General features: G+C 40.8%; 1 protein-coding gene across 7 annotated transcripts in view; it reads right to left on the reverse strand.

The window, feature by feature from the left end:
- SGMS2 (sphingomyelin synthase 2) overlaps nt 1-25,818 on the reverse strand; it is an 89,478-nt gene that overhangs the window by 5,601 nt on the left and 58,059 nt on the right. For 6 of the 7 annotated variants that reach the window (XM_082600604.1, XM_082600606.1, XM_082600605.1 and 3 more), the window contains 4 exons: nt 16,307-17,006; nt 12,816-12,933; nt 7,120-7,273; nt 1,308-1,474 (listed from right to left, as the gene is read on the reverse strand). In XM_082600604.1, coding sequence (XP_082456730.1) covers nt 1,308-1,474; nt 7,120-7,273; nt 12,816-12,933; nt 16,307-16,857 — 990 coding nt within the window. In that variant the 5' untranslated portion in view covers nt 16,858-17,006. Of the gene's footprint in view, nt 1-1,307; nt 1,475-7,119; nt 7,274-12,815; nt 12,934-16,306; nt 17,007-18,224; nt 18,295-25,818 lie in introns of those variants that run through there. The other variant, XM_082600610.1, reaches the window with a different exon arrangement.

The following is a 25,818-nucleotide window of genomic DNA, read 5'->3' on the forward strand; positions in this document are numbered from 1 at the left end:
GCCTGCAATTCCAGTAAGACTGGAGACTCAAGAATGGGTGGGAGAGCTAGCTCTCCAGGAGGAAAAATTTTCAGGATATGTCAGTGATCAGATCTGTGGGTCAAGGAAGATGGAAGAGTGAAAGGAGAGCTCATAAGGTTGAGCATATTTAAGGGGAAAAATGAAGATTTTGGTTCATTGGTGTCAGTAGACATCTAGATGGAAATGGAAGAAGGAAGATGGAAATAGGAGATGACAAAATAGGAAACAGAGCCACGGAGACAAGTAAAGTAATCCATAGGAGGGGCATTTATTAGTGAACACCACTAACTGAGAACTGGATTTAGATCCTTGGGGAACTACATATTTCAGTTGCTCACAAATTCTCCCAACATTATATGCATCAGACAATATGGCAGGACTATCCCAAGATAAGTGAGTCATGGCCCGCAGACTAACTCTATTAACACCAAGGACATACACTAAGGCTAGGAAGACACAGAGAAGGGATCATTCCATCTTGGGACTAGAGGCAGAGAGCAGGAGTTAGGAAAGGCTTCTCAGAAGAGATGGCATCTGAACCAGCTCTTTCAGAATGAATGGGAGAAGAAAAAAAAGTCATCTAGGAACAGGAGGCTGCAGAAACAAATACGGAAGGATAAGAAGGGAAGCCAGGGCTTCCCTGGTGGCGCAGTGGTTGAGAGTCTGCCTGCCGGTGCGGGGGACACGGGTTCGTGCCCCGGTCTGGGAAGATCCCACATGCCGCAGAGTGGCTGGGCCTGTGAGCCATGGCCGCTAAGCCTGCGCGTCCAGAGCCTGTGCTCCGCAACGAGAGAGGCCACAACAGTGAGAGGCCCGTGTAATGCAAAAAAAAAAGAAGAAGGGAAGCCAGAGAGCACAGTATCACCAAGAGATGTACAAAGTCCAGCTCTTCATTAGTTACTCATTTTGCCAGACTTTTAAAATAGTTGCTGTCTTTTCCTCAAAAGGGCAGGGCATGTTTCACCTAGCTGCACAACAATGCTTCCACAGAGAAGGTTCCTAAACTTTTATTCAATTTTAATTCTCCTATAAATTAGCTGAAATTAGTAAAACACCGTGCTTTATAATTATACAGCATTTTTACCCTTGAACATCATTTATAGTTGTGACATTCTTTATTTTAAGAGGCAGTCATTACTATAAGTTTAAGTGAATTGACCTAAACCACACGTTTAGGCAGCGACGGCAGTTATTCCCATTAAGCTACTGGAAATGCCGCCGTGTGAAAAGGGGTCCACTGCATTTAAAGAAAAGAAATTATCCAAGGATAATGTCACTGCTCTCACCTTTTCATTGGCCATGGAATGGTACCACCAAAAGAGCCGTGTTGTGATATAATAAGCAACGATCACATCGACAGTATAGTGTTCGTGTGCTACAAGAATGCAGATGATCCCGGCAGCGCTCAGCAGCCAGCAGAATAAATGATACCACCAGAAGTGACGAGGCGAATCTGGACAGCAGAAAAAGTAATAGTTAATAGGATTCCCAGAGGTGGACTGAATGATGACAGTCTATCCTAATGACCTGAGAAAAGTCTAAGGCCAGGAAGTCACTGAAGGAGAGAATGGATAACCCAGAATGAGTCCCTGTGAACTGGCTGGGATTTGCTCTGGTTGCCGGGGGGAGACGGGGTGCTGTTGGTTAACAGGTCTAATAGTAATTCCCCGGGGCGGTTGGTAACACTATGTACTCTAGGTCTTACCCACAGTGTTTAATAATTAGGAAGAGAACAGAAATATTTCACATTAGGTTGGAATTGGCTCATGCTGGCTCCTGTAGGGACCCCACTGGAAAGAGAAACAGTAGAGTGAAAAGAAAGGATAGTTGTCAGGAACTCCCTGATGGTCCAGTGGTTAGGACTCAGCACTTGCACTGCTGTGGCTGGGTTTAATCCCTGGTCAGGGAACTCAGATCCCATGAGCCATGCTGTGTGGCCAAACAAAGAAAACGAAAGGGTCGTTGTCTATGAAAATGGGGCGGTGGGGTGGAGGAGGGAATGAGAAAGCAAGAGTAATTTTAGGTCTTATGTATAAACTTACTTTGATTTCTGCAGGGAGAGAAAAGTGGTATTTGTGGCTAGCAATATTTTGATTCTCGGCAATATTTTTTTTTTTTTTTTTTTTTTTTGCGGTACGCGGGCTTCTCACTGTTGTGGCCTCTCCCGTTGCACAGCACAAGCTCCAGACGCGCAGGCCCAGTGGCCATGGCTCACGGGCCCAGCCGCTCCACGGCATGTGGGATCTTCCCGGACCGGGGCACGAACCCATGTCCCCTGCATCGGCAGGCGGACTCTCAACCACTGCGCCACTAGGGAAGCCTGTTTCTCAGCAATTTTATACTGTTATTGCCAATAGCAACTATAAGACACTTCCTATGTAAAGCTTGGGATTCTTGCCTATTCACTTATGGGTTTGAACCTTACCTAAAGAGGGCACTAAGTTCATGACACTGATCAGCTATAAGAGAGAACTAAAGCACTGGGGAGGTTAAATATGATCGCACGCCCCCCAGCCTTCCCACACAGGTGGTAATGACACAGGTGTAACTGGAACCAGTGCTCATCTCTAATAACTTTTCTTTTCTTTGAATAACTGTTTCCTTTTTTCTATTTTAAAGCTTTATTAGCTCACAAAGATAATAATCGAATAAACTAAAATTTATTTCATATTTAACTGTGTTTATATTTATAGTGATATTTACTTTCAAGTGTGGAAGAATGGTTGAAGAGCAAAAAGATCCATTTCCAGAACTTTACATGACACATCAAATCAAACATGGTTCAAATAAAAATTAAATAGCTGTTGCTCTTTTAGTCCTATGTGGAACAGTAAGATGATAAACCTGTATTTGCATTTGAAAGTCTGATTTTCTATTTCTGAACATGCAGCTCATTATTTCCAACTCTTGCTTGGTTCATTCTGCCATGAGGTTCTAGCAGATAACTCAGGAAATCTGAGAATTCTATAGCTAGGAGAGGCCTTACTTCTGTAGCCTGGGGGGCCAGATCCAGTCCCCATAACTGTTCTGTTGGGATCTGAATGTTAAAAATTGAAGTAACATTCAGAAATCTGGAGATTTCACTAAATATGCATTCTCCAGCACCACAGACCTCACCCCTCCCTGAAGCCTCCCATCAGCCCTACTTCCCTTCCTAAAAGGTCATCTGGTATTTACCTTAAAAGTCCAAAATGTCTGAGCAAAGCAGAACTATGTTGTATTTGTTTATCCACAAGAAGCAAAGCTGAAGTAGGTAGGGAGTAAAGAGGTGGCCCACTTTACTACTCGTGGAATTGAAAATGAGGTTTCAGGAATGGCTAGATGCCCTAGCACTGCTCTCCTGGCACATAAAAATGTATTCTCTATGAGCTACCACACTGGGATCACTGCTCATTAACTGAGCACACTGGCTGGCCCAAAGAAAAGATTTAATATGAACTATTTTGAAATAGAAATGGCAAAATGGTAATCCTCTCTGTTCTCTCATTCTACCCACAGGGATAACCTTGAGTTGAGAGGTGATGATACAATTATTAATGAACTCCACTGTCTGTGTGGGATCCTAGCCCTAGTTGTCAATGAATAATAGAGACAATAGACTTTGTGTAGTAGCAAGGTAAAAAAAAAAAAAGAAAAAAAAAAGTAGTTTCCTCGACTAGCAAGACATTTGGTTTTAAGAGCTACATTGATTTCTCCAGGCTAATTTTATAGGGAACCTAAGTCCCAAAGATAATATTTGCACACCTGGGTAAGACCCTCTCTCGCTAATCCACAAAATGATGCTGGTCCCACGTTTTCAACTACTCTCATGACTAAATTCAAATCTGCTCGTAACAACGGAGTAAACAGGGAGAGTCCAAAATGATCAAAAGGCAGGAAAGCAAAAAATATACAAATGATGCATCTAATTCTAGAAGCAGAATGTTCAAAGAAACCACTGGAACCGATGCTTACTCAGAACAGCAACACATGGTATAATTTAGAAGGTAACTGTTTTTCCTAATTGCATAGGAAACGGGCGTAAACATGGAATGCCCAGTTTATGTACAGAACTGATTCTAAAGTTGGGTTTGTATCAAGCATTACAGATTTGCCCTTTGGTTTCTCACCAAAACTTGGAGAAAGCGAGAGTAGCATTGACATATATACACTACCAAATGTAAAATAGCTAGCTAGTGGGAAGCAGCTGCATAGCACAGGGAGATCAGCTTGGTGCTTTGTGACCACCTAGAGGAGTGGGATAGGGAGGGTGGGAGGGAGACGCAAGAGGGAGGAGATATGGGAACATATGTATATGTATAGCTGATTCACTTTGTTATAAAGCAGAAACTAACACACCATTGTAAAGCAATTATACTCCAATAAAGATCTATTTTAAAAGAAATAGAAAGGAAAAAGCAGAATGTAATTCTTTCCTTGCTGTATGTAGACTTATACAAGTTAAACAAGCTCAAGCTCAAATCATATGTGGGGAAGAAAATGTCTCTACATACTGCATCAGCCTTTATTAAAGCATAGAAATAAACACAAAGTTGCCCTGCTATTGCTCTGAGGTGAAAGTACAACAATGAGCAATACATCCAGGCTATTTCTTAGCAATTCTATAAGATCAGACAGCTTGGGTTTCCAAAAATTCTAAACAGAGCCAAGAAATTGGTAGTGTACCCTCTGGAGTCAGCCTGCTTGTGGTTGAATACCCCATCCTCCAATTACTAACTGTGGACTGTGGCTTAATTCATTCACTTTCTTTATGCTTAAGTTTCCTCTGAAAAATGGGGAAAAACAGTGTTTCCCTCATGAGGTAGCTACAAGAATTAAACGAGTTAATTTGCATCAAGGCCTTGGAATAGTGCCTGGCACAGAAAAATAGTACTATGTCTATTTGCTGTTATTGGTAATATCACTTGGTCTTCAATTATTTTATAAAACTGACTCTCAGTTTCCTGGGATGTTTTCTCTTCATTACCTTATGTTTTCCACCCACAGTAGCTTCACTCTAACACTCTAACATGTAACTCCTCCCGGCCCTCATCCTCCTCCTCCTTTTTTTTTTTTTCTTTTTTCTTTTGCGGTACGCAGGCCTCTCACTGTTGTGGCCTCTCCCGTTGAGGAGCACAGGCTCCGGACGTGCAGGCTCAGCGGCCATGGCTCACAGGCCTAGCCGCTCTGCGGCTTGTGGGATCTTCCCGGACCGGGGCACGAACCCATGTCCCCTGCATCGGCAGGCGGACTCTCAACCACTGCGCCACCAGGGAAGCCCATCCTCCTCCTCTTCTTCTATAAGCTTTTATGATCTGCAGATTAGAGAGAAGATCCTACAACCCAAATGAACCTCTGGACTGGAAAATGACTGATCTTACACAGATCAGTTTTTGCTGAACTTTCCACAGCAAAAGACTGAGCCCTATAAACAACATAAATCGCTCTGTCCACCACCCAGAACCTGTAACTAGGTATTAGAAATTAGAAATTTCAGAAGATTGAAATTTAAGGGGGAGTTATTGGCGCACAGACAGAGCTAGCTTCCTCCCCTCCACCACCCCTCTCCAACCGTGTAAGAACAGAACTATGGGACAAGGTGCAGAAGGCCCTCTGCCTTCCAGTCAGACAGTATGACAAAGGCCGAACACTTAACATGCTGCTCTTCTAACTCAAAGCTTGTGTGTAGCATTCAGAAAGAAAACAATTCAGATGATATACAATTGTCACCAAAAAAAAAAAAAAAAAACTTCACCTACTACAGAGACTCTCCTCTCTTTGTCATATTGCCCTCAAAGCAGAATTAAAACCTATAACCCTGGGCAGTCTATGGGGCAAGAATTCACTTCTGCACCACTGGAAGATAAACTTTGATGGGTCTAAACCTGTTTGGATTCATGACAGACTAAGAGAAGAAGGGAGAGAAGGGGACTAACCAAGGAGCCTCCTTCCCCTGGTCTCTGCCCAAAGACCTCCATGATATGCTCTGCAAGTGAAGACAATTGAGATAAGCCTCTAAAAGAACAATGGCATGGGGATAGGGTATCTTGGAACTGAAGATGAAGGTTAATACCGACCAGCTTGGAAAAAATGGAGGGAGAAGCATCACTACTTCAAAAGGATTTTGAGAGAATGGGTCCAAATATACAAAGCCTCAGAAATCTGCTAGGCAGCTAAAACCAAATACAACCTCCTTCACAATGAACAAGACGTCATTCCAGCCAAAAAAAAAGCCACTGGAATACACAAGAATTTTGTATAATGGGAATTAAGTATATAAATATGGGGAGATATTTCACATTCTCATCTCCATGTTGCTTTCTAAGAAGAAAATGGTTAGTATTGGCAAACTGTTTCATGAAGATGCATATTAAAGCACAGAAAGCTACTGGAAGTGACGAAACTAGAATAAAGTGGGATAAGGAAACGTTAAAAAAGGTTTAAAAAAGGGAAAATATTAACCAAAGTATTTGGGATGATGGAATGGATGTTCCATACAATGGAAATTTCATTCAAAAGTCCTTTCCATTTGGCTCTGGAACATACTGATTCTTTTTTGCAGTAACCTTAACAATAATTCTTCTTTGTTTCAACATTAAAATAGCTTTTCATACCTTAAGAACTACTAACCAAGGAGGTCTAGACATTTTGGAGTCATGCTAAATGTTAGCAAGAAGCCAGGGCCGGGCTTCCCTGGTGGCGCAGTGGTTGAGTGTCCGCCTGCCGATGCAGGGGACACGGGTTCGTGCCCCGGTCCGGGAGGATCCCACATGCCGCGGAGCGGCTGGGCCCGTGAGCCATGGCCGCTGAGCCTGCGCGTCCGGAGCCTGTGCTCCGCAACGGGAGAGGCCACAGCAGTGAGAGGCCCACATACAGCAAAAAAACAAAACAAAACAGGGCCAAGCTTTAAGCCTTCCTTCAGTGTTCAAATCACATACGACTGGTTGAAATGATTTAAACACACACACACACACACACACACACACACGTCACACACACACACATATCCCTCTTTCCATAGCTATCAATTCCAATAGAATAAGGACTCTTATCAGTTTCAGGGCTTAGGGATCCCGCCCACTACAACAATCAATAAAGCAGGAATGAGTTATTACTTACATTCTTTGATGAACAAATAAGTAAGTGTCAGCACAACTGTGTGACCGCTGAAGAGGAAGTCTCCACACAAGATATGCGACCCAGTTATGGACAATCCGCCACCAGAAATCAACCGTAGAATCCGCTGTACTTTTGCCTGAGAGTCTCCGTTGAGCTGAATGACACAAGAAGATCAGGAAAAAAATTTATAAGCTGATAAAATCATGTTTTAGCCTAATTAATGTGATATTTAGAAAGGCCACCAGGTTGTGATTTTTTTTCTTTTTAACTTCAGTCAAAAAGAATCCAAGGGGGAAGCTACTCAAACTGAATTTTATTCATTGTACTGGCCAGTTTTAGTGATACGTTTTAAATTATTCAATATGTTACTAATAATACATTTTAGTGGTGGTGTGTCCTTGGGCAAAGCTTTTAAAAATACTAATAACCAATGACTTCACCACAGTTATGGACTAAAAAGATCAAAGCTCCTTTCTTTCCTCTTTGCAGGGGGAGGTTGGGGTTTCAGATGGCTAATACTTGATTGGGCTGCACTCCACATCACTAATACTCTACAGTGTATTCGTACCTTGTGTTAGGTGGGCAACCTAAAGTGTGCATATAGCTGTATTAACATCTGATCAAAACATTTACAGTTAAAAAGCACTGCAATACATTAACTAATTTAAATAGGCTTGAAAATGACGGATGAGGGATGTACTGGCAACTTTAAAATGAGTAGCTCGATCAGGAAAAACATCCTCCAAAGCAATAACCTGTGTGCTGTGGCAGGAGGTCAGGAGAGAGCTCCCTGGGCAAGGGTGGAGAAGCCCTGAGAAGCTGTCGTGATGACATGGGGAACAATCATGGGTTAGGGCAGGAGTTTGAGGCAACAGTCAAAAGTTCATACCCCGTTAAAACGTAAGCATACAGGTATCACTTACATGTGGAATCTGAAAAATACAACAAACTAGTAAAATAACAAAAAAGGAAGCAGACTCACAGATATAGGGAACAAACTAGTGGTTACCAGTGGGGAGGGAAGGGAGAGGGGTAATATAGGGGTGAGGGAGTGGGAGATACAAACTACTGTGTGTAAGATCGGCTCAAGGATGCATTGTACAACACGGGGAATAGAGCCAATAATTTGGCAATAACTGTAAATGGAGTGTAACCTTTAAAAATTGTATTAAACCCCCCCCAAAAAACCGCCCCCCCAAACCCAAACCTTAAGCATACAGGAAGTAGTGGACTGAGATGGAATGCACGGGAAAATGGAATACTGAAACACTGTAGGGCCGGTTGGAGGGTTTCCGATCAGTCTAATAGCAAGTGAATAGGTTTAGAAAATCAAAGAATGACACTCAGAAATAAAATGGAGTCAGAGTATACACAAGAAGAGAAATATAGAAAGACCATTAATGACTATTTTCACTTGGGACCGGGGGCACAGTTGTAAGATACAGTGCTTTTCATACTCAGTGATGATCCTTCTGAGCAACTGGCCCCTGAAGCACGGCCAGGCCAGTCATGATGGTGGCAAACTGTTTGGTGGTGTAGACAGGTAGTGTCTAGTCCAAGTAGACGTGTAGTGGTGAAGGAGGGTAAGATGTGTACAGTTGGAGGAGAAGACAGTCTAGGAGTAGAGAAATTGAGTCTCCAAAGCAGGTGGGAAACCATCCTATATGGTAAAATGGGAATTAGGGCAGGATTCCTTGCCTAAAACTTTCCTGATTAAAAATATCTTATGGGGCTTCCCTGGTGGCACAGTGGTTGAGAGTCCGCCTGCCGATGCAGGGGACACGGGTTCGTGCCCCGGTCCGGGAAGATCCCACATGCCGCAGAGCGGCTGGGCCTGTGAGCCATGGCCGCTGAGCCTGCGCGTCCGGAGCCTGTGCTCCACAGCAGGAGAGGCCACAACAGTGAGAGGCCTGCGTACCGCAAAAAAAAAAAAAAAAATCTTATGGATCTGGAAAGCTTTCTGGCATTCAGGTGACCCTTGTAAAAAGGCAAACACACCGTGATCGGGTGATAGTTGAGAATAAGGCTCTGCAGCAGAAAATGACATGAAACAGGATTAGAGTGCAGCGTGCAAAACTGGAGGTTTCAAAGAAACTCAACTTTCTTCAAGAGTTTGCTTAGGCCGAGCCCAGCTGGCAAAACCAAGAGAACATGTGCATTTTATCAAGAATTGACAGTCCTTAAACCAAACAGGCCAAGTAACGGGTGACCCTGCCTTGAAAAGACAGGGTCTAGAAGGCAGTAAAGGATCTCTACCCGGAGAAGATAAGGACTGTTGACAGAGTTGCAGGACTCACTTCAGGTGCCCCTCAGGAAAGGCGTACTGCAAACCACATAAAATGATGTGAAAGCCCTTGATGTGGAGGATAGAATCTAGCATGCGCTTTATCAGATCAGCCACAGACCTTCAGGAATTTCTGGTGGTGCGGTTGGTACAAACAACTGTCAACAATGAGATCAAATAGAAAGGTACGTACACTCCTCCTGACCATTGTGTTCCCAGTTTAAAGAACACATTATTCATTTCAAAACTATAATAATATTTTTTTATCCACTGACCCACCCCAACTCAATACTCGAATTTTCTAAGGGCAGAAACACTTAAATTTCTTTACCAGAAAGATATGTAGATGGATCAAAAGGCATAATTAAACCGGGAGCTAAAATACTGCCACACTTTCTCTTCTCTCCCCTTTCTTTCAGCAGTGTTGGTGTATTGAGATTTCCGATAGCATCTGATTCCAAATGCCTTCACAGAACAGAGGAAGGACTCTCTTCTTGCTTTTTCTGTACTTTCTGAGTTCTTAATTCCTCAGTCCTGTCACTGTTATCTTAAGATGTCAGACCATGCTCAGCATAATTTTTTTTTTTTTGCGGTATGCGGGCCTCTCACTGTTGTGGCCTCTCCCGTTGCGGAGCACAGGCTCTGGATGCGCAGGCCCGGCAACCATGGCTCACGGGCCCAGCCGCTCCGCGGCATGTGGGATCTTCCCAGACCAGGGCACGAACCCTTGTCCCCTGCATCGGCAGGCGGACTCTCAACCACTACACCACCAGGGAAGCCCCAGCATAAATGTTAAACAGAACTTCAAGAAAGGAAATTTTAAAAGAGGGCTGAAAGAAAACTGGGAAGGGGGAGGGTAATAGTGAGAGCTGGGATTAACAGATTATTTTCTAGTTCTGTTCTATTTCATTGAGGCCCTCTATCACACACCACTAAAGACTCTAGTTCCTCATAATTTCCTCAGTTTTCAGACCCATTCTATGCCATTGCTGGATATGAAACTGAAGATGTGGCAAACCAGGAAGAGAAGCATTGATCATAATAGCCAAAACAGACAGAGCTCAGTGTTCTCAAGGGTTCCTCAAACTATGACCTCCACACAACATTTCCCACAAAAATAAATTAGGTACAAGAGAGCCCAACTTGGCTGCTGCCAAACCAGAAACCTTACCATCCACACACCATCCCTTCAATTTAGAAGAGAAGTCCTTTGGACCTCTATGGCCAGGATGAGAGGGAAGCTTTCTCAGGGAAAGGAATGTAGCTGTGCCAGCCCAACATTCCTGTGGCAAAAGGGGTTTGAGAAGCTAAATCATTTCATCTGAGTTCCAATAACTAGGTCAATATCTATTTAAACACAATTTTCAGAACTCAAATTTTGCAACTTCAAACTAAGACTTGGGTGTGTGGGAAGAAGCAAATCATTAAGCCAAGGACTTAAAGTAAACCATAGGATGGAGAAGGGGGAAGGCAACTGGAAAACTGTGAGAGCCAAGGATTTCACTAAGGGCCTATCACTGTGATGGCTTCTGTGATCACATCCACTAAGTAACAAGTGATGTGAGGCATCAGTGACTAGTCAGATAACCTTCCATAGCAAGTGGCTTCAGTATACACAGTTCTGTCATTGCTCTCAGTCACTAAGGGCGTTCTATAGAGTCAGCAACACAGGAGACAGGTAGATTATCTAATAGTTTTGTAACCACAAAAATCTAAGGAGCACTCAAAGCCAGCGGCTGAACCACAAATAGAATGCAATTCTGCCTCTTGCTCTATAAGACCACATCACCTCTACTGAAACAAATTGATTTGTGTTTGTTTTACTGAACCACAATCCAGGCACCAATAGCCTGCTGATGCTTCAGGAAAAGGTCTTAGGTCTTGACATCTGAACACAGGGGCTGTTCCCAGAGCTTCCACTGTGAACATTTGTAGCTTGATTACCCAGCAGTACATTTGCTCTTGTGGCTTCTGAAAATTGCAACTTTTCCACAGAAGATAATCTTTACATGCTTTCTGTAATCATAGCACTTCATCCCTGCAAACCTCACCCGTTACTAGGATGGGCTTGCCTTCTTTCCTGTGGCCATTTCTTCATTTAACCCATGGCAATAACCCCTTAGAAGTGTTTATTATGCTTCTGAACTTCTCCCATGACTTAAATTAGTTTCACTAAAAATCAGTCAATGTTTAAATTCAATATGTACACTTTTAATTACAGACACTTTCTGCTTTGATGGCTTTGGAAAATTATAGCTTCTCCAAACCACACCTATATTTGGTGATGGAGACTGTTGACTTCTTCAGAACAACTCTATTTTTCCTTCCACCTTGGACATCTGCTTAGTGTTCAGTTAAATATGATAGTCTTCATTCTCTTGCCCAGAAAGCACATGATTTGTAAGTTTCCTTTTTAAACCAGGGCACACTGGGGTCTAAGATGATTAACAGCTCTCTTGAGAAATGACTCTACCTGGAGAAACTATAAATCCTGCTTACAACAGTTTCAGTATCCATTCTCACACTCTATCTCAGTGAAAGGCCACTCGATCCTTCCAGCTGCTAAAAGCTTTGAGGTCATCCTTGACTTCTTTCTCTTAAACCCATATCCAACTTATTAGCACATCCTGTTGGCTCTACCTTCAAAATACATCCCGAGTCAAACGGCTTCTCCTCATTTCCACTGCCACCACCAATGGGCACCACCTACAATGGGCACAGAGGCCCTGTGAGATCTGTGGCTGCATCATCTCAACTCTTCATAACTCTATGCAGCCACACGTGTCTCCCTGCTCTTCCCTGAATGCACTATGATTAAATTATTTCCTTGTCCTGGAGTTCTCACCCCATTCACATGGCTCACTCCCTCATCTTGGCTGCCCAAAAGCTTTCTTATTGAAGAAGCTTTTCCTGACCAGTCTATAAATTAGTACCTACCCTCACAGTCCCTTTCACCCTTACTCAGCTTTACTGTTCTCCATCTGATAGCCACCTGACTTACCACCGTGTAACAAGTTATGACTTCATTTAACTGTCGCCATCCTTCAATAAGAATATACGTTCTCGGAGGAGCAGAACTTTGTTTTGGTCATTGCTGTTACACAGTGCCTGGTATATAACAGGAACTTAATACTTTCAAAATGAATTCATGAATGAGCAAATGAGAAGGCAAAAATGCAGAGTCAAAGACCCAATAGTAACTTCCAGTTAGCAGAAAATGAATTTTTTATGCAGAAAACATATCAGTTTTATGAACACATTTTAAGGTTTCCCCCCAAGATCTAAAGCAAAACAAAACATGCTAGATTTCAATTAACATATATGAACGTGTCTAGGAGAATGTATAACAGAGAGCAGGTGTTCAATCACTGTTTGCTTAATGTCCTCTAAATGGTAATTCAGAGGCGCTTACCTTTGGAGCACACTGGAAATGCATTCCAGGCACAGGGAGAGTAGTAACGTACATCGTGATACAGCGATACAGGTACAAAGTTCCAATGATAAAAAAGAATCTGCGCCCCACTATTGACCTAAAGGAAAAATAGGGATGGGGAAAAACAGGTTTATGGGTTTTTTTTGCTCCTAAGGCAACATAAAATAATGTTTAACAGAATAAAGAATAATTGCAGTTTTCAGAACTGAAGATTCACATACTGCAATTAATCTAGGTGGGTTGGGCCCCAAAGGAATGAGTCTCTGGGGAGAGGGGGTGTTAAAGTAGATTAAGGATTTTACACAACTACCACCCCTAAAAAAGGCCCTCTTTGCCAGAGAATTCAATGGACCTCTCTACGTTGTCAGTCAACTCACTGCATTAATAAACCCTCTCTTGAGAACACAGCAGAGGTATAAGCGAGCCACGGTCACAGAGGAATTAACTAATGAGCTAAGGTGATACGACATAATTGGGCACATAGGGAAATGGGACAACTCTTTTAACCTAAGTTATATAAGCAAGGTTTATTTGGGGACTATCCAAAAATATTCTGACAACTTAGGCATGAACTATTTTGTCTATGACTACAGAGATGTTCAGAAAATTATATTTTGAAGATGTTCAAAGTGTCCTCGTGCATTTAAGGACATTTAAGAGTGAAGCTGTAAACTGATTAGTTTATCCTGATTTTATGCAATCTTGATCAAAAGATGTAAAAAAAAAAAAAAAAAGAATCCCACAAGTCCTTTTTCACTTTATATGTTTCGGTGAAGACAGTTGTCTTGACTAACATTAGTCCCTGTCCTTTGCCCCCTAAGTCGTCAGTCTAAGGCAGTGGTTCCCAGAAGCTGGCTTTGAGCACACTGTCCTCCAAAGGGAAGGGTTTTGCCCATCTGCACCACTGTCTCTTGGGTACCTGAATGGGCATCAAGAATTCTGAAGGTGACTCTGTTGTGTAGTTACAGGTGGACCTATAAACTCTGGGCTCTATAAAGATGGCTGGGATCCACAAAGCCCCTAGAATTACTAGTTGTAACTTCCCTAGTACACAAAATATGTTACTCCAGGTCTCCCATTTTCAGAGCTCTCAAACTTCCAAAGCCAGTGATCAAAAACCTCTGGAAAAACAGGCAATTTTAGGCATGTGGAATATTTTATGTTTTCTCCAAGACTGTGGTGTGCCACGGATCAAGGTCTAATTCAGGTAACTGTTGGGACTTCTAAAGAATCATGTACAAATATAATTTTAGCTGCCTGTCTCCAAGAGCTATTTTAAGGAGCTTCCAGGGTTTCTGGGGTCAAAATATAGAGAGAAACACCTTGACTAGTTGATGAAAGTATCTATTTCTTGCAAGGCATTTCTTTCAAAGGCTTGCTATTCTAGCCCTGCCTTTTCTAGTACTGAAAAGGAACAGGTAATGAACATTGCTGAGTGCTTCCATTTGGTTAAGTGAAAAACTATTCTCCCTTTGATTGAAACCCAGGTTCAAAAAGAGTGCTGAACTGTGCTCCATGCTGTTAGACAAGGTGAAGTAATAAGCAGGAATTATTATGGGTCAATTATATTCATTCCAGTATTCAGAGTTCAGCTGTACTCAGAACAGAAAATTAATTTAAGAGGTTAAACAGGCACTCCGCAGCCTTATTTAAAGAACTACTGCCAGTGATATTTTCCCCCCATAGCTTTAAAGGTGTTTTAAGTGAGAGAGTGAGAGTGAAAGAGAGAGAACAACTAGAATTTCTTATTCAGCTGGAATGTTCAAAACGGGTTATAAAAATTACTCTACCAGTTACTAAAATATAAGATCCAATTCTATACGAAAAGGAAAAAGGAAAATTAGTGTGATTTCCCCAAGGTTTTGCTAGTGGATTGTGACCCAAACAGTGGCTATCATTAAAACATGCAGCTGGCCTGTGTGGAAATAAGTTTTGACATGGTAAAACCGAAGTTGGCACTGGAGAGACAGGTAACAACTGTCCTCTACGTGAAGATGCAAATACACCAAGACTGTACTGAAGGCTGGAAGCCAGCTACTTACCCGGCCCTGGGAAATTTCTCTTTCACACACATATACAAATAAAACTTTGCTCTGAAACAAAGGAGAGAGCAAATATCTTTGGCCTGCGCAGTCTCTCTTATATTCAGTGTCAATTCCAGACACTAAAAAGGAAAACGCTAAAGTTCAACAGCTACACTGTGTTTGCTTTTAGCATAAAGCACGTTACAACTAACAACTTTAGGGTAAAGTTCCCCTACTAAGTAAAAGACAATTGACAGCTATGTCTTTTACTTATACATTATTAAGAGAAATATTTTAAAGAAAATGCTTAGGAATGACTTCAGTTTGTGGAATAAGTTTTCAAAACTGCACACCTGCATGTGCAGAACTCTTTAACAAAGAGACTGAACTCTTCAAATCTCAAAGCAACAACCAATTGAAAGAACAATATAGCATAAATTCCTTCTTCAAAAAATGATCTTGTGACGTTATTACTGAAACCCTATTTGACTCTGAAGTGTATTGACTATGTTAGCATGTATTACACTTTCAAAAGCCTCCGTTTATGGGCAATGTTTTCATTAAACTTATATTTGTGATTTAATTATTAGAATCTTAGTAGAGAAAAAACATCTGAATGATGGCTGAGGACAAAAGGAAAATTGAGGGGCCTTTTTTCTTAATGGACTAGCAGTCAGAATTCAACAGGGAAGCAGAAATAACCACCTCAGAGCTGTGTCCTATTTTTAAGTATCTTCAAAGCAAAAGTACCTGGCTTACTACACTTCCTGATTCCTGCTATTCTAAAATGGGAAGACTTAAACCAATGAACTAAATCCTCCTTTGTGATGGCTTGAGGAAACCAGAAGGCACGTTTACTTTAGAAATCTAAAACCCAAACCGCATGGACCCACTTCTAAATGCAGTTTATTAAACAAACTCTTGTGACTGGATTGCCAAAAGGCAAAAGGAAAAGACATGTAAAATTCGAGCTCTTGAAGACAGGCAAACCTCAAAGCCTGCAATTGACCAATACAGTCATCACATTATGAGTAACAGAGAAAAAAGCTTCCCAGCCTACAACTTTCCCCACCTGTCAAGAGCCTGGAATAACACAAGCATGATGAAGTGAATGTTTTTCCTTTCCAAGGCTCTTAATGTATCATGCAAATACCATAGTGCCAAGTTGCTTGAAATTAGAACTGCACCTTAAATTTACAAAGTCTGAATCATCCACCACAGTACTTCTGCACCTTCACACACAGCTGCCACTTTCATAATAAATGCTTATGGAATAATGACTGGATTTACTCAAGGCTGTAGATCTTTCTATTGATTATTTTCATTAAGTGCCTGGATAAGACTGAATTTATCAGATAAAACCGAGAAAGATCATTTCAATTACACACCGGCTCACTAAAATATAAACTCATGGCCAATCCCCAAAACATGTTAGACCTTACTTACCTGTATCTCAGGAATAGCCACTGGGTGATCCATAATCCAACTAATATAATTCCATTTATTTCTGATACAGAAAATGCCCATTTCACTCGATCTATGTAATCAAAAAACTTGTCTGGGAGTGGAGGGCTGAGCTCCTTGGGAGGGACCCTCTCGTGCACAACCGTGATCATGACGGTTGTCAGGACGAGGTTGAAAAGAGCGTACACGAAGGCAATGCCCGTTTTCCACCACTCTAGGGGAAATTGGTTCCTCGATTCCACGGGGATAGCAATTTGGATATAGTCCGGGTACTCTTTGGTGCCCTTTCGCAACCCATTGGATAAACTCTTAGGTTTACCATTGCCATTTTTGTTCTCTTCTTCAACAGGTTCAGCAGGTCTTGTGTAAGTGTTCGCAGGATCATTGGTTTGGTTTTCCATATGTTCTTCAAGTTTTGCTGTCTCTATGATATCCATTGTCCTCCGGTCTTCAGACCAAAAAGGAGATGGTAAAGTTCTTGTTCTTTGTGGAAACTCAACTTTTTTTAATCCTTCTACTGCCAAGATCAACATGGACTCTTACAACTGATTCTGTTTCCTAGTACAAAACATAGAGGGTCTCCATCGGACTACGGTTCCTCCTGGACAACCATCTGCTGTACATTCACCGCTCTCAGGAAAGGAAGCCAATTTTCTTTCCCCCAAAGATGTTGCTATCCCACCTGTAAAAACAAAACAGAACTATGTTCAGAAACTGTGCTTGTCCAGTTGTCAAACATCCAAAACAAAAACATTATCAAAATAAGGAAACAAATACCAAAGCCATTTGCTTTATAAATGTATCGTCAGAACATAGTTAAAGCTGCTGAGATGGAGTTTATTTATAAAACATTGAGGGACTTCCCTTGTGGCACAGTGGTTAAGAATCCACCTGCCAATGCAGGGGACACGGGTTCGAGCCTTGGTCTGGGAAGGTCCCACATGCCGCGGAGCAACTAAGTCCGTGTGCCACAACTACTCAGCCTTTGCTCTAGAGCCCGTGAGCCACAACTACAGAGCCCATGTGCCACAACTACTGAAGCCTGTGTGCCTACAGCTCGTGCTCCGCAACGAGAGAAGCCACCACAATGAGAAGCCCGCGCACCACAATGAAGAGTAGCCCCCGCTCGCCGCAACTAGAGAAAGTCCACACACAGCAACAAAGACCCAACACAGGCAAAAATAAATAAAATTTAAAAATAAATAAATAAAAATAAACCATTGAATTGTTTCACCTTGGAATTCTTCTCTTTTTGAGCTAATGTCAGTATAAATAGGAAAATTTTAATAAACAATTCCTTTTAAACTTCTATAAATAAAAGTCAGGACCCAGCATTGCAAACACTTCATCAGACACTATCACTTGTTGCAAACCATGAGGTCATAAAAAGCTAGACCCACCCAGAGATTACATCACTCCTTCCTAAGACTGTGTCTTTTCTATGAACCTTAAAGGATAAAAAACTGTGATGAATTGCTTACATGCATAGAATAATTGTTAGTCTCTGCATTTGTCAAAATGGTCAACTTTCTACTTTCATATTAAAAACTGGAATCTTTTTAAGTGACTCTTTTTCAGAACATATTCAAGAACTACATATTCAAGAACTACACATTCAAGATACTTTAAATGGCACTACCTCTGTTTATCCTTTTATATACAGAGATGCACACCATACAGAAGGAAAGCTGACAGCCTTCAAAATAACACAGTGAAAAGATACACAAAGCCTTATTAGCTATGCCCATTTAGGGAGAAATTCTACTCCTTACTGGAAGGATAAAATAATTCACTACAACTAACATGGTAAATTAGTAACTGACAACATTTCGATACAGTCACCACAATTTCTACCAAACAACAGAAACGCGGACCCAGAGGACCAGCTCGGGGCACTTACCCACCACGACACCAGTGATGAAAGGTGCCCTCTGCTTAAAGCTCCACAGGCTCTAAAGAGTGAAGATTTCTCCACAACACAGAGCACCAGCACCACCTCTTTTATATGTGCCAGCAACACGGCCCCAGCTGTTGTCAATTTAGGAAAGCAGTATTTTCGGCCCGATCCAGAACCCAGCTGCCTGAAGAAGTTTTCAAAGCTTGTAATTAGTCCCCACCCAGGGTACACTGCACAACTTAAGCACAATCCTTTTCATTTTAAAGACCTCCCCTTCAGGGTAACTTCAGGGGAGAAAAATAGGGAGGAGGAAAAACTCAAAGTGGTGACAGCTAGGCCTTTGTTTAACAAAAGAAAAAGGAAAAAAAAAGTTAAAATGGCACAGTCAGTATGGACAAGCAGTATTTCTTGACAGTTGTGAATGGCAAATAGATGATCAACCACAAATGTTTACTGTGCACCTAAATGTCCCAGCACCGAGGAATATGTGGGTGCAATTAAAAGGAGTTTGAAAAAAAAAAAAGAAAAACACTGACCTGAACATTCACCCAAAGAGCTTGAAGTCTAGCTGAAGAGACGGAACTAAAATAGCAGAACTTTGGAGAAGACTAACTGGCATATTGTTAAGACGAAGAAAGCTGAGGTGGATCGCTAGATCAAAATGTAGCCTTAGCTGTATCCCTAAAGAAGTGTCCACAGAAAGCCACTGTCCATTTCCGAGGAAGTGAAAGCAAGAGGAAAGTTAGCCTGGCAGGGAAACAGAAGAGACGGAGATTGGCTAAGGGGTAGAACCAAAAATTTTGGACCTCTCACCTTTCTACTGTTCTGCCCCTGTGAAAAGCCCCCAGATACTAATGCATCAGAGCAGGGTGAGAAAGGACCAGGGCCCCTCTCTGTAAAAGAAGACTGACAGAGATTCTCTATATTGCCCTAGCTCAGTGTTGTAGGACAAGTATAATGAAGAGGTGCCTGAGTAAGGCATTTTCAAAAACAAACCTTCAACACCATGGACAATTACTTCTAACGGAGGTACCAAAGCACTAACTCAGCCACTGCCTGTCTCTCGTTACGAACTTCAGGCTACACCACTCATAGCATCTTGCCAAACTATATCCAAATTCCGTCCAACTTTACTACTACACCTCTGCTCCGAGCCTGGTGTCTACAGGGGAAAGAAGCGTGTTGATTTTGAAACCCAAGTCCACCAGCGGACATACAGATGGTCTTTGAAAAGATAGCTACCTAGTTCTAGAACACAGAATGTAGAACAGAAGAGAAAAGTTACCTTTTTTTTTAAAGAGGAAGCGTTCAGCCATCCACCTCCTGGGACAACTGTGAGAATGACTGAAATAATTAATCCTGGAGAGCTTTGTGCTCCTGGGAGCAATAGCACTCTGTGAGTACAAGGCCCATTTATCAATATTAGTGGCGAGATTGTTATTTTCCTTGGGGTTTCATCAAGAGGATTAAGTATACAAGGCACATTCATCATGTGTCAGCCAATCTTGAGATGCAATGTTTATCATCAAGATGATGATTACAACATACTCATTCCTATGGTGAGACTTTCCTACCAGTAAAGGATCTGGAAAGTGACAAAAGCCACAACAGTTCCTCTTGAGGAATGGCAATCCCATTAGGTCACTTGTTCAGGGTCCTCTGTCAGAGCACAAAGCAGATGAAAAGATTTCCAAGTTCTCTTACATTGCAATATACTGGAAGTTAGTCTAGATAATATTTTTAAAGTTCAAGATCTCTATAGATTAATCTTTCTTTTGAAGGCAACTGTGAAACTCTGAAACTTTTAGTACAGTGATACTGTTTTACTAGGTTTTGTTTTTGTTTTTAAGAACTAAGTATGATCTACTCCAGAAATACAAGGAAGGTTTCAAATTAGGAAATGACTAATTTGTACTTTATTAAATACAAAAAAGAAATGTAAACAGAAAAGATACAATCATCTTGAGTGAAGTTAAAAAAGGCAGTTGATAAAATTCAGTATCCACTTGATTTGGGGGAGAGAAAGTATTCAATAGTAGGAACAGAAGTATGTATATAGCTGTGCTCTTTCAATGCCAATACCACTATTTTAGCTGTGTAATATGTGTTCTAATATCTAGTGGAAAAAATCCTCCACTTTTCACCCCTAAGGGAACTTCAGGATCTTTCTGTCAAATTACAAGAAAATACATAATTTTGCTTCTATGTTTTATTTCACCTCTATTATACCATAAAGGGTTTGATCTTACCATATTAGTATACAACATTAGTCATTTTCTCTTAATAATCCCAAGAGTATTTTTCCTGTAATTTGACAAAAAATAATTCTAAGGTTCATCAGGGAGTGAAAATGGGGGCAGCAGTAGAAGGTTTGTACCAGTAGACGTTAGACTACATTATACAACCAATATTGAGGTAATGGTACCCAGTTATTCTATTTTGGGAATTTATCCCAAGGAAATAAGCATGTACACAAAATGTTTCTACAAATATGCTTTCAACACAGTTATTTATAAGAGCAAATTGGAAACAGACTAATATCCAACAACAGGGGATTAAATAAATTATAGCCATGTTAATACTGTATTTTGATATAGTAACTACAGAATTGTGAGACAAGTATATTAATACTATAAGAAGGATGCAGTATCCAATTAAGTACAAACTTAGATAGGAGGTGTAGGACCTCAGTGATTCATATCAGAGGTTATGGTTTACCAAAAAAAATAGGAAAGCGGCCACGTGACAGAGGTTCAAGGCTCGAAGAAAAGGTGCAAGTGGGAGACTCATGACTCACTCCCAGTTCTGATCTGAAGCTCACGGACAGCATCCCACAGGAGAGGTTAAATGCAGACATGAGCTCCAGCTGCCGGGCTTAGAAATGCTTTGCTTGTCAAATTTGTTAAATTTGTATGTTGGCCTCCTTGTGGTTTGCAGTGGTTAAGAAGATAAGATGTATTAAACATGTAAATGTAGTTTAAAAATTAAGGAAACTTATCTAAGTTTATATGTGGGTTTCAATGTTTAAAAAGATGTAATCTGTTAAAGATAGAGTTGACCAAAGACAATGTGGTGCTAACATTTACAAATTGCAATTCTGAATGAAAGAGATTTAGGAGTTGTTTAAAGGCTTAAGAAAAACAAGGTCCTGAAACAGAGTTGAAGATCAATGGAAACAAAAGAGCTGATGAGTTTCTTAATAGACATTAAGCTTTCTCAGCCCTTAAAACAGAAAACCCAGTGGTCACCATGTAAAGCCATTAAAAAGTCACGTTGTAGAATAAAATGGCCACAATATAATAGTCCTCAGCAAATGTTACTATGTGCCAGGTACTGTGCTTTGTGTAATATCTAATTATTCCTCATAACATTGCTAGGAAATATATTAAAGAAAAGAAATTGACATAAGTGAGATGCTCAAGGTCAGACAGGTAGGAAGTGGCAGAGCTCAAATTTGAATCAGGAATCCAATCTCAGGAGTCCCTGTTCTTAATACCACATCACTACCTCTAGTGCATTACATATTATAGGTCAACAATCAACAATATAGTCAGTGAAAAAGATTAGGACTTCCCTGGTGGCACAGTGGTTAAGAATCCACCTGCCAACGCAGGGGACACGGGTTCGAGCCCTGGTCTGGGAAGATCCCACATGCTGCGGAAACAACTAAACCCATGTGCCACAACTACTGAGCCTGTGCTCTAGAGCCCATGAGCCACAACTACTGAGCCCGCATGCCACAACTACTGAAGCCTGCGCGCCTAGAGCCCGTGCTCCGCAACAAGAGAAGCCACCGCAATAAGAAGCCCGTGCACCGCAATGAAGAGTAGCCCCCGCTCGCCGCAACTAGAGAAAGCCTGCACGGAACATCGAAGACCCTACACAGCCATAAATAAATAAATAAATTAATTAAAAAAAAAAAGATTGAGACAATCAATGACAATCAATGACAAGCTTTTTTAAAACAGAGAGATACATAAAGTACATAGGAAAGTCTCCAGATAACATTACAGGCATTTTTAAATCTTCATAATTTTGCAAAAATTAATATAAACTTAGAAAAAAATTTAATATATAAATCACCTCTCTTGGCAGGGAGAGGGAAGGAGCCTGTTAAGTATTTCCCTGTTACCCATACTTGCCATTTAATTATAACTACTGTAACTAACAAACCACTATATTACATTTATAATATAGGTTTAGTGCTATGTTAACAGCATTCACTTTAGCTAAGAAGTTTTATGCCTATAAAAGTTTTTGCAGAGACCAAGACATCTTAGCTTCTCCTTATTTACATTCTTAGAGCTAAATTTACCTGTAAAAATCCTCCTGCCTAAAATGGATAGGCATTAATATGCTTACAGAAACAAGGGTGCCTTGTGAGTCATGGCATTCTAATTTCAGAAACACCCATAAAATTTGTTAAATATTTTTACTAACAAGTTCTTGAAAACTGAAAAGAAGATCCACTGTTTATTCAAAAATTATTGCGTATATTTGTGAAATACTTTCCCAACAAAAAAGGAACATCGAAAAGAGTCCTTGTCATACCATTACAGGTCCCACATCTGTACAAGTATGATAGATTTAAATTAGGGAAACGGACAGGTGGGTAAGGTGGCTTGTGACACTATTCTGAGAATGGACTGGGGGAAAGAAAACTTTTTTTTTTTTAATTTAAAAGATAGAATTGAAAAAACAGCTACCCATGACTGTAATTCTGAACTCTGGAAGAGATATGCTCGGGTAGAGAATAGACGTTTTGATTTTTGGTACTAATTTACTATCTCACGCTAAGGTAGACTGGACAACTATAGTTCTGTATCCAGTTGTTATAAAAGAAAGACTCAGCCTATCAATAGTGGTTGCTGGTGGGAATGGAGAGTGACGGCAAACAGGCTGGGAGTTTCTTTGGGGGAATGATGGAAATGGTCTAAAATTAGATCGTGACGATGGTTGTACAATTCTGTAAATTTACTAAAAATCATTTAATTGTATCCTTAAAACACATGAATTTTATAGGATGAAAGTTATAACTCAATTAAGTTTTTTTTAAAGCTATAGCCCAGGGCTTCCCTGGTGGTGCAGTGGTTGAGAGTCTGCCTGCTAATGCAGGGGACACGGGTTCAGGCCCTGTCTGGGAGGATCCCACATGCCGCTGAGCAACTGGGCCCATGAGCCACAACTGCTGAGCCTGCGCGCCCCGAGCCTGTGCTCCGCAACAGGAGAGGCCACGACAGTGAGAGGCCCGCGCACCGCGATGGGGAGTGGCCCCCACTTGCCGCAATTAGAGAGGGCCCTTGCACAGAAACAAAGACCCAACACAGCCAAAAATAAATAAATAAATTAATTAAAAAAATAAATAAATAAAGCTATAGCCCATGGAGATATATGGTTTCTAAAGAATTAGAAACCAGGGACTAACCCATGTTCTGTTATTATATTCCAGGCTCACTTATCCCTTTAAAGTGCTGTACTTACCAGCTGAACACTTCTTTAGCAGTGACTTGGAAATAACACACCTTTCAAAGTTTTCTACAGACAGGATCAAGAATAAGCCAATAAAATGCAAACTGTTTTACAAAATTTGTGTAAACTGCTCCAAAAATAAACTTGTAACTAAATAATATGAAGTGATAAAAAACAGAAGGATTTTCTAACAAAATTCATCAAAATTTACTAGGAGTTGGATCCCAAGGAAAAAGAGACAATCTGTTTTCTTTCTCACCAAAAAAAAAAAAAAAAAAAAAATTGATCACTTTAACTGGCAAGGTAGACCATTTAATACTTGTTGAAATGCATACTACTTATTTACACAGAGCAAATATTAGCTGTGCAAATTTGAAAACAAATTGTGGGACTGGGAGTATTTCACAGGAAGGGATAATCTGCAGTCCACAGGGCAGACTGAGAGGGTGGTACAGCACTCAGCCTAGAGCAACTGTTTGTGACATCACCAATTCTGACAGAATAAAGTACCTTCACTAAAATCTGACATGCAAAATGTTTCGTAGGATGTTTTAAATTTTGGCTTCTATTTCCTGTTCATCTTTTTATTTGTGGCTGGAGAATTCCGAAGATCAGATCTGATTCCAGGAGAGGAATCTTAAAGAGAGGTGGAGACCCAGAGAAAGACAATTTAACAATCCCTGGTATAATGTGGAACACATGGTAAGGAGAATGAACGAACAAATGAATAAATAAAGGAATGAGCAGGTAGACGAACAGATTAGATTAGATAAGTAAACACACAGACAGGACCCTGAAGAGAGAAGAGGGCTGTAAAACAAGGTGAAAGACTAGGGAATATTTAAATAATCCTTTGTATTTCTTTGGGAAATACCCTAAATCAGAGGTTTTGAGAGTTAAGGGGTAGAGTGGGGGAACATCACACATTTTCCCCAAATACTGTATTATGCTTGCCCCAAACCCCTTTCCCCACCTCCATTCCTGATACATTTAGGAGCTTAGAGAACTTCTGGAGGATGGGGGTGGATGGGCTTTCCAGATGGTTTCTTCCTCCTGTGCCTGGGTGTTTTCAGTGTTGAGAAAAAAGAACAAGGCAGGCATATTTTACTTCCCACCCCTTTATGAATTTACAGCCAGTATGATAAACCCATGACCCCGGAGAATAAGTAAGGTGGGTTGAAGGTTTGTGTTTGTGGTAAAATGCTTATAACTACTTTAGCAGGTAAGCAAAAGAAGTCCCCAATAATTTAAACAAAGACATTTGTACTTTTAACAACCTGAACTGTGATTCCGTTAATTCCTGAGCAACCCTGCCAGAGAGATGTTTGGTCAGAGAATCATTCTGTGCTAACTGGCACCACCAGCTCCATGTTTAATGGTCAAACAAAAGCTGCTGGCACTGGTTTAGTAGAAACACTCTGGGGGCTTTATCACAAAGGTTAAATCTAACAGCCTAACTGAACAACAGTGGTGATTATGTTTCTCCATTCCTAGCTTTCCTTATATACCCCAAAGGTTTATATACCTAGAAACTGATTCCTGTAGGTTTTAATACTTATTACTCTGTAATAGGAGTCTGCACAGATTACCTACTAAGTGAGAGGTTTCTGAAAACCATTAAAAAACTACTCCATTTAATATTTTTAAATGACAGTGGAGCTTACATGTTCTCCCAACAACAGTGGCTGGTTTGAGAAAGAGAGAAATGCGGAAGCTAGGTCTAAGAGTTTAACACTATACTCCCAAACCACACAACATTTTCTAAACTATATTAGAGATCTCATGCTAAATAAATAAATAGATCACAAAGTCAACAGTATATTTCTTTGTCAACAACAACAACAAATTTTCTAGATTTGTTGGAAGCATAGTATCTTAAATATTATAGGAAAACCATGAGAAGAAAAAAAAAAGGACAGTTCCTTAAAAATAATTTCATAATTCTTTCCTCTAATAAAGCTCCTTTACTACGTGCCTTTCAGATTATTATAAAATACACCTGTTGATTTCTCCCTCTACCACATGGTGACCAAACTTTGTGTATATTTTATACAATTTCAAAAGTTTGCATAAAATAATATTAACAGGCTATTTAAATAAGTATTCCAAAAAAATGACATCTTGAAAC

Source organism: Mesoplodon mirus (genome assembly GCF_964341445.2).
Source record: "Mesoplodon mirus genome assembly, chromosome: 2".
Taxonomy (NCBI): domain Eukaryota; kingdom Metazoa; phylum Chordata; class Mammalia; order Artiodactyla; family Ziphiidae; genus Mesoplodon; species Mesoplodon mirus.